Source organism: Mytilus galloprovincialis, chromosome 5 (assembly GCF_965363235.1).
Source record: "Mytilus galloprovincialis chromosome 5, xbMytGall1.hap1.1, whole genome shotgun sequence".
NCBI classification, from domain to species: Eukaryota; Metazoa; Mollusca; class Bivalvia; order Mytilida; family Mytilidae; genus Mytilus; species Mytilus galloprovincialis.
Window position 1 is genome coordinate 5,616,593 of NC_134842.1, and position 12,402 is coordinate 5,628,994.

Sequence of the window (12,402 nt, forward strand, 5' to 3'; positions counted from 1 at the left end):
GTATGAGATTCTGTTGTTTACTTAGTCTCTAAAATAACAGTGAACAGGCAATATTACAGGCTACTAAGACATGTTCAGAATCATCACAAAACTAGTGTACCCCATCATTTTTCCCCAGTTTTCTGCAAACACCATCCAAACCCAGAACTTTTCTGATAGCTAAAAAAATACCTAGGTATATACATTTTACATAGCTAAAAAAACAACACCTAGGTATATACATTTTACATAGCTAAAAAAATACCTAGGTATATACATTTTACATAGCTAAAAAAATACCTAGGTATATACATTTTACATAGCTAAAAAAACAACACCTAGGTATATACATTTTACATAGCTAAAAAAACAACACCTAGGTATATACATTTTACATAGCTAAAAAAATACCTAGGTATATACATTTTACATAGCTAAAAAAACAACACCTAGGTATATACATTTTACATAGCTAAAAAAACAACACCTAGGTATATACATTTTACATAGCTAAAAAAATACCTAGGTATATACATTTTACATAGCTAAAAAAATACCTAGGTATATACATTTTACATAGCTAAAAAAACAACACCTAGGTATATACATTTTACATAGCTAAAAAAACAACACCTAGGTATATACATTTTACTTAGCTAAAAAAACAACACCTAGGTATATACATTTTACATAGCTAAAAAAATACCTAGGTATATACATTTTACATAGCTAAAAAAATACCTAGGTATATACATTTTACATAGCTAAAAAAACAACACCTAGGTATATACATTTTACATAGCTAAAAAAATACCTAGGTATATACATTTTACATAGCTAAAAAAATACCTAGGTATATACATTTTACATAGCTAAAAAAATACCTAGGTATATACATTTTACATAGCTAAAAAAACAACACCTAGGTATATACATTTTACATAGCTAAAAAAACAACACCTAGGTATATACATTTTACATAGCTAAAAAAACAACACCTAGGTATATACATTTTACATAGCTAAAAAAAATACCTAGGTATATACATTTTACATAGCTAAAAAAATACCTAGGTATATACATTTTACATAGCTAAAAAAACAACACCTAGGTATATACATTTTACATAGCTAAAAAAACAACACCTAGGTATATACATTTTACATAGCTAAAAAAACAACACCTAGGTATATACATTTTACATAGCTAAAAAAACAACACCTAGGTATATACATTTTACATAGCTAAAAAAATACCTAGGTATATACATTTTACATAGCTAAAAAAATACCTAGGTATATACATTTTACATAGCTAAAAAAACAACACCTAGGTATATACATTTTACATAGCTAAAAAAACAACACCTAGGTATATACATTTTACATAGCTAAAAAAAACAACACCTAGGTATATACATTTTACATAGCTAAAAAAACAACACCTAGGTATATACATTTTACATAGCTAAAAAAACAACACCAATGTATATACATTTTACATTACCAAAAAGAGACAAATTTAAACAAGCAAGTGAAAAACAAAACTTCTTCCCTTGCAAATAATGGACAAACAAAGGAAAGAGTTATGTAACATGTTTATTACCAGTATTTAGATGTATAATGGACTAACAAAGTAAAGAGTTATGTAAATGATGATGGAAACAAACAGGTTTATTACCAGTTTTTAGATGTATAATTGACAAACATGTAAATCTTACTTCTTGCAGCAAGAAAACAAAAACAAAGAAAAGAAGAACAACCGCGAGTTCCACGGTCATTGTTTGACAGACCTACATCAGCTCTTCTCAAGTTACGCAGGGAGGCCAAACTAAAACAAGGCTTACTGAAACCATTCCGTCCCGTCCCACAGATGATTAACAAACCACCAGATCCAACACCTGATCATCCAGAATGGCTAATACATGAGGACTGGGCACTGCTACAGGTAATGAGCTGCCATACAATAACATTTAAAACAAGACTGTACTTGTACATGGTGTATTCATCAGATTTATTGAGATCTTCGTCTTATTTTGTCAAATGATGCAAAAAATAATATTGAAGGTGTAAATATGAAAACTTTTTGCACATTTTATTACATTAAAAATTATTAATTCTGAAAAATTAATGAACCGCAAGAATTTTTTTGAACCCTTAACCAACATTTGTATGTTAGAATAAACTGTACAATTGTATAGGAGGACTTATGTATTTTACAGGCTGTGCAGACGATATTTGACGTACCCTTGAATCTAATGGTTGTCTCTCCTGCTCATTTACCAAACTGGGATCTAGTGGCAGATATTGTCAATAGTTTAAGTCGAGTGTATCGCTCAGCCAAGCAGTGTAAAAATAGATATGAAAATGTGATTATACCAAGGGAGGAAGGCAGAATACTGTATGATATCAACCCTAAAAAACAGAGCAAGAAAACTAAAGGAATCTATAAGGTTAGCAATAAGGTAGTATATATATATATTTTTATTTCTCAACAAACCAAATTGAAGCATTTTATTGGTGATATAGCTTTTTTATCAGCAACTTAACCATGGATATTTTCTGTCTTAGCAATTTTGGTCTGATATCCTTAAAACTGAAAAGAAAGTAGCGAAAGGCACAACCATCAAGTAAAAAGCTTTAAAAAAGGCAAATTATAAAAGCCAAAACAAAAAATGGCATCAAACACTTGACCTTAAAGATTTTTTTTGCTAAGGGATATGATAATAAGGGATTAAATTATTCTGATCACACAAGAACAGAGTGGTGACTAGCTAAGATGTGTTCAACTGTAATGTTGTTGGTAGTACCTGTAAATAGTTCTCGGTTTACTTTTAAGCAGATCTTCTTTGAATTAACATCAACCATTTTCAAAAAATTAGTTTATTTATTTTTCAGACAAAGAACAACCGACCAATGAGAACAAGTCAGTTATTTGTACAAGATAACCAGAATGCTATCAGTATGCTATATAGTCTGAGGTTTGATGGGGTCAAGGGTATAGCCACTAAACGTCCACCTCCACTCAAACAGACACTGGTTAATCCTACATTAAAGAATCCAAAGCATGCATCTGTCCTGTCAGAAAATGAAATCAACTATGAACAGCCACTGACACCAATGCAGGTGGCGGAGATCAGGGCACAGAGAATACAGAGGGAAAAGAAACAGAATCAAGCTGCAGCTGTAAGATTTTATCATTTATTTTCAACCTTATAACCAGTATTTGTTTTTTCATTTTTTCTGTGAAACTTTTTGTCATCAGCTTCAATCTCGAAATATAAATCGTGTGAATATTAAAAATATTATTTTTACATATGTTTGAAGTAACAAATGCTGATATAATTGAAATACATGCAAATACAAGAAAAATATAAGAAACAAATTGACTGTAGTTCTTTAAAAAAAAGTAATATTTCATATAGTTATTTAAAAGACTTAGTTTTGAGATCAAAGTAATTTGTTTATATTTTTCAAGTTAAAGAAAAATTAGCTTCCCTTGCTTTTAGAATTTTTAGAAATATTATTAAGTTGTTACTGATTGCTTAATACTCCTTTCCCAATAGGCTGCTTCTGCTGAACAACAGCTTCAGAAATCTCAAGCACAAACTACCCAGGCTACCCCTACACCTGCCACACCCTCCCAGGGAACCACAGCTGTCGTGGTGGCACAAAGTATAGCTGGAGCGGTCACTGGTCAACAGTTACAACAAATATACACTACTGTCACAACAGTTGGTCTCGTAAGTCATAAATCTATACACTACTGTCACAACAGCCAATCTGGTGCGAGTCATCAAGCTTGCTTCTAGTTTTGTGCCGTCAGTACAGAATTTCAACGGGTTATATATAATTGGTGTTAAAGCCCCATCTATTCATTATGTAATTAGTTGGGTACTAAAGAGCTAGCAATGAATTGACATATTATAATAGAATTATATTTTATTAAGTCAAATTGTCATTTAAGGTAACATTTTACTGCACAGGCTTATTACCACAAATGCTTTCTTATCAACAACTCAAATTCATTAACATTTTGAACATCATATACATGTGTATTTTATTTTTTTGTGGCATTGAAAGAATGTTATAATGATGACAGAATAAGATGTCTGTTGAATATCTAATTTCTTTCCTTGATAAGATGAGTTTTCTATTTACAGCAGACGGCTACATTAGCCAAGACTGCTGTAGGACAGGCAGTGACGGCTGTATCCTTACCTCGGGCTGCCAGTAACATTGTAGTTAATACACCACCAGGAGTGGCATCTAACTTTGCTGCTATCAATAGACGGATGAGTCAGGCCAGTGCTGGACAGCCTGCCACAGTGGTAAGAATAACTAGAAAATTTTCATTTACCAATCTTTAATAGGCAAATTATAAAACAATAACTGTGCATACATGATAGAAGAAACTTATTTTCAAGTATTTGAAATATTCAAGTTGAGTTAGAAACATCATTTTCAAAAATGTGAATCCAAGAATCAATCATAATTTAAGCAACATAATTTATTAAATTAACAAATGATTTATCATGATGTAGTAGTATTGCAGTTTTATAGGAGACTGGTCTGTGAAAATCCCAGCAAGTTAATGTATTCTAACTTGAAATTTTGCAACATTGATTATAAAGTATTTTAAATTCCACTTTACCTATACTCAAAAAGTTTTTATGCCCCACCTACGATAGTAGAGGGGCATTATGTTTTCTGGTATGTGCCTCCATTCGTCCGTCCGCTTCAGGTTAAAGTTTTTGGTCAAGGTAGTTTTTGAAGAAGTTGAAGTCCAATCAACTTGAAACTTTGATATGATCTTTCTAATTTTAATGCCAAATTATAGTTTTGACCCCAATTTCATGGTCCACTGAACATAGAAAATGATAGTGCGAAGTTCAGGTTTAAGTTTTTGGTCAAGGTAGTTTTTGATGAAGTTAAAGTTACATCAACTTGAAACTTAGTATACATGTTCCCTATGATATGATCTTTCCAATTTTAATTCCAAATTAAAGTTTTGACCCCAATTTCACGGTCCACTGAACATAGAAAATGATAGTGTGAGTGGGGCATTCGTGTTCTATGGACACATTCTTGTTTTTTTTTAATAAAATTGAGAAAGGAAATGGGGAATGTGTCAAAGCGACAACAACCCAACCATAGAGCAGACAACAGCCGAAGGCCACCAATGGGTCTTCAATGTAGCGAGGCTTCCTTCAGCTGGCCCCTTAAAAAATATGTATACTAGTAGTGATAATACACCTTATCACTAATCCCAGCTGACCCAGCCGCTTGAACTTTTGATGCATATAACAATTACTTTTCCATTGTGACGTCAAAATTTTACTGGAACCTGTGTGATATCCAGTAATGGCGGACAAATAGCGATAAGGTGTATGGACGTCATACTAAATTCCGAATTACACACAAGAAACTAAAATTGAAAATCATACAAGACTTAACAAATGCCAGATGCCTGCCTCCCCATTATGAAAGAGTATGAATGATAAGATTATTGATGTATTTTAGGCTGTATCAAATATGTTGACATCAGCTATCCGAGCTCAGCGGCCAGCTGCTCCTCAAACCATCCAGGAAATTACCTCTGTAAGTCAGGGTGCCACAGGACAGATAGCTCAGATAACTACAGCTAGGACACAAGTCTCTACAGTAACTACATTGACACCAGCTCAGTTAGCAGTGGCAGCAGCCCAACAACGGATACCTGGTATCACAACTATAGCTGGAAGTAAGACCTTCGAAAGACTTATAATTTACAAAACGATGAAAATCTGTATTTGGTGATGTGTACTTCTGATTTATAACTATTTGCTCTAAAAAAAAAGCTGAATTATTTTCTGTTAAATATGATTTTTTGTCGAGCCTGCAACTTTTGTTGCAGAAAGCTCGACATAGGGATAGTGATCCGGCGGCGGCGGCGGCGGCGGCGGTGTTAGCTAACTTCTTAAAAGCTTTATATTTTAGAAGGTGGAAGACCTGGATGCTTCATACTTTGTATATAGATGCCTCATGTTACGAAGTTTCCGTCAGTCACATGTCCAATGTCCTTGACCTCATTTTCATGGTTCAGTGACCACTTGAAAAAAAAGTTCAAATTTTTTGTAATGTTGAATTCTCTCTTATTATAAGTAATAGGATAACTATATTTGATATGTGCGTACCTTGCAAGGTCCTCATGTCTGTCAGACAGTTTTCACTTGACCTCAACCTCATTTCATGGATCAGTGAACAAGGTTAAGTTTTGGTGGTCAAGTCCATATCTCAGATACTATAAGCAATAGGGCTAGTATATTCAGTGTATGGAAGGACTGTAAGGTGTACATCTCCAACTGGCAGGTGTCATCTGACCTTGACCTCATTTTCATGGTTCAGTGGTTATAGTTAAATTTTTGCGTTTTGGTCTGTTTTTCTCATATTATATGCAATAGGTCTACTATATTTGTTGTATGGAACGATTGTAGGGTGTACATGTCTATCGGGCAGCTGTCATGTGACCTTGACCTCATTTTCATGGTTCAGTGGTCAAAGTTGAGTTTTTGAGTTTTGGTCTTTTTATCTAATACTATATGCCATAGGTCAACTGTATTTGGTGTATGGAAATATTTTATGATCTTTATGTTACTCGCACAGGTTTTATTTGACCGTGACCTCATTTTCACGGTTCATTGCACAGTGTTAAGGTTTTGTGTTTTGGTCTATTTTTCTTAAACTATAAGTAATCGGTCAACTATATATGTTGTATAGAAGCATTGTTAGCTGTACATGTCTGCCTGGCATGGTTCATCTGACCTTGACCTCATTTTCAAGGTTCATTGGTCTATGTTTAGTTATCTTGGTTAATGTTAAGTTTATGTGACAATTGTTATAAAGCTTAGCTTTATACTTAGGACTATCAACATAATATCAATGATTAGTATAGAAGGCGAGACATTTCAGCGTGTGCACTCTTGTTGTTAAATGTAATTAGTTGATGACAAAACATTTGTTTCATCTTGTGTTGTTTTACCTTTTATAGTTTTGAAATATAATATAGGATATGCTTTTAGTTATTGGACAATGACCTTTAGCCTTTGTATTGTTGTCACATAAGCATTTTAAACAACTTATAACATAACCATGTAATATATAATTATTAATTATTACACCTATAAAGCTACCTTGTAATTTGTTGTTGTAACTTTAATAATGTACTTTGTAGATACTGTGGTAGGACAACAACTGACAGTAGCAGCCGGTAAAACACTGACACCACAACAACAACTGTTACAACAGAGACATTTGATTGGTCACCAGGCTATACAACAACAACAACAACTCAGGATGCAGAAACTTAATATTACAGTAAGTAAATCCTAACATTAGACAACACCACTATTTTATTGCACGTGAAATGTGAATCTTGAAGGTAAATAAATGTTCATCTTAAAATATCAATATAAAAAAAGAAGATTTGCCAATGAGACAACTCTCTACAATAGACCAAAATGACACAGAAATTAACTACTATAGTTCATGGTACAGCCTTCAACAATGAGCAAAGCCCTCACCACATAGTCAGCTATTAAAGACCCCGAAATGACTATGTAAAACAATTCAAATGAGAAGACTAACAGCCTTATTTATGTACAAAAATGAACAAAAAACAAATATGTAACACATAATCAAACTACAATAGTTCATTTTCCTTTCAATATTTGCTTTTAATTTAATATTTGTCTCATTAAACATTTTTCTCACATTTCAGCAACAGCAATTACGACAGATTCAACAGAGTGCTCGTCCAGGAATTCCCCAGAAAACAGTAATAGCTCAACAGCTCGTCACCAGTGTGGCTCAGGTACAACCAGAATTATTATACATTCCTGATTTCCATAATATATATTTATTTGATGTTAACTGTATTGACAAGGACCACGATTAATCAGGATAATTCCTTAAGCTGGTCCAGAAAATATACAGGATAAAATAGTCAAGTCATCATGGTCATAATTATACCAGGCTTCAAAAAAGTGGGGGTATACCAATTTACCTTTGTCTGTCTGTCTGTCCCATGAATATTTTTACGTCACATCTTTCTCATGAATACATTACAAGGATTTCTGAAATTCGGTTTCAGGGTGTATACGAGTGACAGTCAGCTATACCATGTGATGCATTTTCAGATTCATCACTCAACAACTTCCTGTTTACCTTATAATTTTAGAGGTGTCATTAGTGAGCAGTAGCTTCTCTTGTTATTCTTTTTTTATAAGCCTTCTTGTGTTGAGTGGTCACCTTGAGTGTGGGAGGTCTTGGATTCAAACCCATGTAAGGGTCAAATCAAGACTTAAAATTGATATCTGTTTCTCCACTTGTCTGCTACATACAGAATGTTGCGTCCTGGTTATATATTTCTGTAGACTGTTACCTTATTAACTACTAAAAGAAACTTATTAAAATCTGGTTCACAGTGTTGATCTAAACCAAGTAGAATTCGTATGTTCTCTTCATTATAAGCATGTTATATATGCCAGTGAAAGGTAAAAGCCAATTCATCATCATCAGAGTTCTGGTTTTTATGCCCCCGCCACACCCTTGTCCCTTCTATGTATGAACATCATGAAATTGGTTTCTGTTCTCCAACTTTAGTTTGCCTCAGTTCAGTTCAGTTTCTTGTATGTTCCTCCATTAATTGCGGAGCACTATCCCTAGGGTATAATTGTAGCAACTATATTCACGTTAAAACATAAGTATGACAAGGGAACATATAAACTTGTGTAAAGATAAATGAATATTATTATTAATTCATAGGCTAGTCATTTAACCAATAAATTTATAAATAATAATCATAATCATAAAGTGCTGAGGTGTAAGACAAAGTTAAGTCAACCAAATGTTGTAAAACTTATACACAATGCTAATTACCATAAATACAAATCAAGTTTGAATTTGGGTGACATCTTTTTTTACATCCTCATTTAATGCTTTATAGGTTCCACGGATGAAAAGACAACTGACACAGGATGAGTTGAATCGTCTGAAACAACAGCAGCTTATCCAGAAACAAGGACAATTACAGGTAGGTCTTAACTACACATATGTAGAAACAGGAACATTTACAGGTAGGTCTTAACTATACGTATGCAAAACTACACATATGCTGAAAGAGGAACAATTACAGGTAGGTCTTAACTACACATGTGTAGAAACAGGGACAATTACAGGTAGGTCTTAACTACGCATATGTAGAAACGGACAATTAAGGTATGTCTTGACTACGCATGTGTAGAAACAGGGACAATTACAGGAACTTCTCAACACCTGCATTAATAAAAGTGGATCATTGGTCATATTTGATAATTGTAAAAAAACAGATTTTGTTTTTAAAATCAGTGTATTTGTTCACAACTTGTAGACTTATACATCAGCAAGTGTAGTCGCACTATCTGGGAATGAATAAATAGTAGACTGTATAGGGTTCTGGATAGTTTTATTATTCAATGAAGCATCAAAAGAAACCCTGTAATATAATATCACATTTAATAACAACGTGTATAAATCAATTCTTTTAGAACAAGTATTATATCAATCTGATAAATTTAGGTAGTATGTACATGTGTACATCCGAAACAGAATTTAACTTGTCAGAAAAGCAAAATAGAAACATTGTTTCTCATTTAACAAAACATTATGATATACGAATTAGCCGTTAAAACTATAAACAAACAGTCTAAGCAAAATAAGCATTAATTAAGCCAATACCAAAAAGCAGTTAACTAATAAAGCTAAGCTAAGCTAGATAAAGCAAAGTAACTAAGCTAATAAAATAATAAGCAACTACAAATGAACACTCATTCTTACCTCGTATGAGGTACAAAGGTTATGCCTCTACGTATAATCTACATCATATGCAGAACTCTGTCAAATACCTGTATAACAAATACTAAATTATAGTTACTATGCACAGACTTATATAGTACTTAAAATCTATCTATCGGAGACAAAAATGTAATAAAGACTGAAAAGTATTTATCAAGTTAACATTTTACTCATTTACTCTCAGACTCATTCTGCTCAAATATTCGGCATTCAATACGTTTATATTTACCCTATTTATTCCCAGGCTTAAATTATGTAACTCAAATGTAAATCAATAATGTGCCTGTTATAAAAGTTATGTTAACCTTTTAAATGATTTACAACATTCGCTCACCAATCACACGATACACATTCTTACTACGAAGTCATGCTAAAATGGAAAGTTACTTATGCATGAAATACTGATTAACCCGGTAATAAAATTACAATGAAAATAAAATAAAGACAGAATATCAAAAGAGATAAGTGAGCAAACTGACCTGAAATAATCGTGGAATTCCTCCAATACAATAGTACAAAATATGAAACAGCAAATAAAGTATATGAAATGTCTGTTCGGTTTGAACATCAATCCACAATTAAATATAGACTGAATAGAAATAAACCGCCAAAAGATATACATGTATAACCAATGAAATAGCAGAAAGTGTGCGGTCAAATCAAGCGTAAAAGCCTGACCATCAGTATAGTAGAAGTGAGTAACAATCAAGGCCAAACTAGTCAATCATCAAAGTCCGTGAATATAAAATACGAATAGCACCACTCATAATTAATTACAATCCGTAATGAATCTATTTAAAAACGAAAACACAAGTATGAATTAGGAATTAAATCATCTTTATTTATAGCAAGTTCAAATCGGAAATAAAATATACATTACAAAATCATAACGGTATTTATTCAATCGTGTATAAAATACACGCTAGCACACAAGTAAAAGATTTACATGTGCTATATTAAATGATATTTGTATAAGGAAATATATGAGAAAAGAAATCTTCCTTGTTTTAAGCTATGACAGACAATATTTGTCAAAGAAATGAGTTTCAATACATTTATCACCTGCCTTTAATATTTGATAATTAAAAAAAGAATTTAATTATAATCAGAGCCTATTAAAGATAGATAATAATAATAATAATAATTCTTTATTTAAAGAGGGTTACACAGTTAGCTATAAAGCTAATCTTCCCTGAGGCCTCATGAAATACAATGAAATATAACAAACAATTACAAAATATCAAACAGACACACATACATGAATAATGAAATAAAAAATTGTTATGAAATATACAATTTTCAAAACAGGTAAAAGTTAAAAATTCATATATGACATGTATAGTATTGGCATCAACAATATCATAAGTTTGAGTAAGTGTGTGAAAATTATTATGCAAATAAAAAACGCACAGCTTCTTAATGTTCCATCAAGTAATTTTTTAAATCTTTTTTGAATGAGCTTGTACTTGAGGTTGATTTTTTCAGGGATATTGGTAAGTTATTCCATAAAATAGATCCTGAATATATAAAAGATTTCTTATAAAGCTCTGTTTTGGCTTTTGGAACTTGTAAATTTTTGCAAGAGGCATTTCTCAAACGATATTGGTTTATTTCTGGCATTTCTTTAAATTTTTCAGTGATATATACAGGGGCTTCATTCTTAGGCATTTATGCATCAAAACTGATTTGTGGTATGAGATTCTGTTCTCTACTGTCATCCATCCAAGCTGTTTAAACAGTGGAGCTGATGATGAAAGTGGATCAGCATCTAAAATAAGTCTTGCAGCCCTTTTTTGCAATTTTATTATTCTAACTAGCTCATTTTTAGCACAACCACTCCAAATAATACAACAATAATCTATCAGATATGCAGTTTTACTCATTGTTGAAGGCAGTACAGTGACCTAAAGCTGTAACATCTTTGTCTTTTGTACTCAGGTGGATAGTCGTTTCATTGACATTTATACCACATCCTCATTTTTGTTTATTTAAACCTTGCTCTTTAATGATAAAGAAATGAGTTTTGCAATATCTAATTAGGGGTTCAATAAATATACGATCATGTTGTAGAACTTGATTTGGGGCCTTAGTTGCTGAATGGTCTAATTAGTCTTAATTACTGATTCACAAACCATTCAACACTAAGGTGTGTTTGACTCCTACATGTGAAAGGTGTGTTCCATCGACTAGAATTGTAAGTTTTCCTACTGAATGTTGGTGGTTCTCACGGGGCTCTCCCGCTTAATTAACCAATAACAAATGAGCCCCGAGAAAGTGCACAATATTGTAAAAGTGGCATTAAACTTCAATAAATCAAGACAATTTATTTTTCTAGTTGCCAGCTACACAGATAATAGCCCAGGGTCAGGTACAGCAAGTTGGTCAGCCTGTTTCAGTGGCTGGAACTTCTGCCCACTTAGTGAAGACTGTGTCCACACCAGTACCGTTACAATTACCCACCAGTACAGCTGTCAGTATAAATGTTACAGTTCCTGCTCAAAAGACAAATATAGGTATATATGCAACTAAATAATTTATCAATGAATTGCAA

The 12,402-nt window shown here is 32.6% G+C and overlaps 1 protein-coding gene across 6 annotated transcripts in view; it reads left to right on the forward strand.

Moving 5' to 3' along the window:
• LOC143075020 (helicase domino-like) overlaps positions 1-12,402 on the forward strand; it is an 82,182-nt gene that overhangs the window by 59,861 nt on the left and 9,919 nt on the right. For 4 of the 6 annotated variants that reach the window (XM_076250246.1, XM_076250250.1, XM_076250247.1 and 1 more), the window contains 10 exons: positions 1,709-1,926; positions 2,201-2,443; positions 2,877-3,164; positions 3,545-3,721; positions 4,142-4,309; positions 5,502-5,721; positions 7,192-7,334; positions 7,738-7,830; positions 8,965-9,051; positions 12,187-12,364. In XM_076250246.1, the coding sequence (XP_076106361.1) occupies positions 1,709-1,926; positions 2,201-2,443; positions 2,877-3,164; positions 3,545-3,721; positions 4,142-4,309; positions 5,502-5,721; positions 7,192-7,334; positions 7,738-7,830; positions 8,965-9,051; positions 12,187-12,364 (1,815 nt within the window). The remainder of the gene's footprint in view (positions 1-1,708; positions 1,927-2,200; positions 2,444-2,876; positions 3,165-3,544; positions 3,722-4,141; positions 4,310-5,501; positions 5,722-7,191; positions 7,335-7,737; positions 7,831-8,964; positions 9,052-12,186; positions 12,365-12,402) is intronic. The other 2 variants (XM_076250248.1, XM_076250251.1) reach the window with 2 other exon arrangements.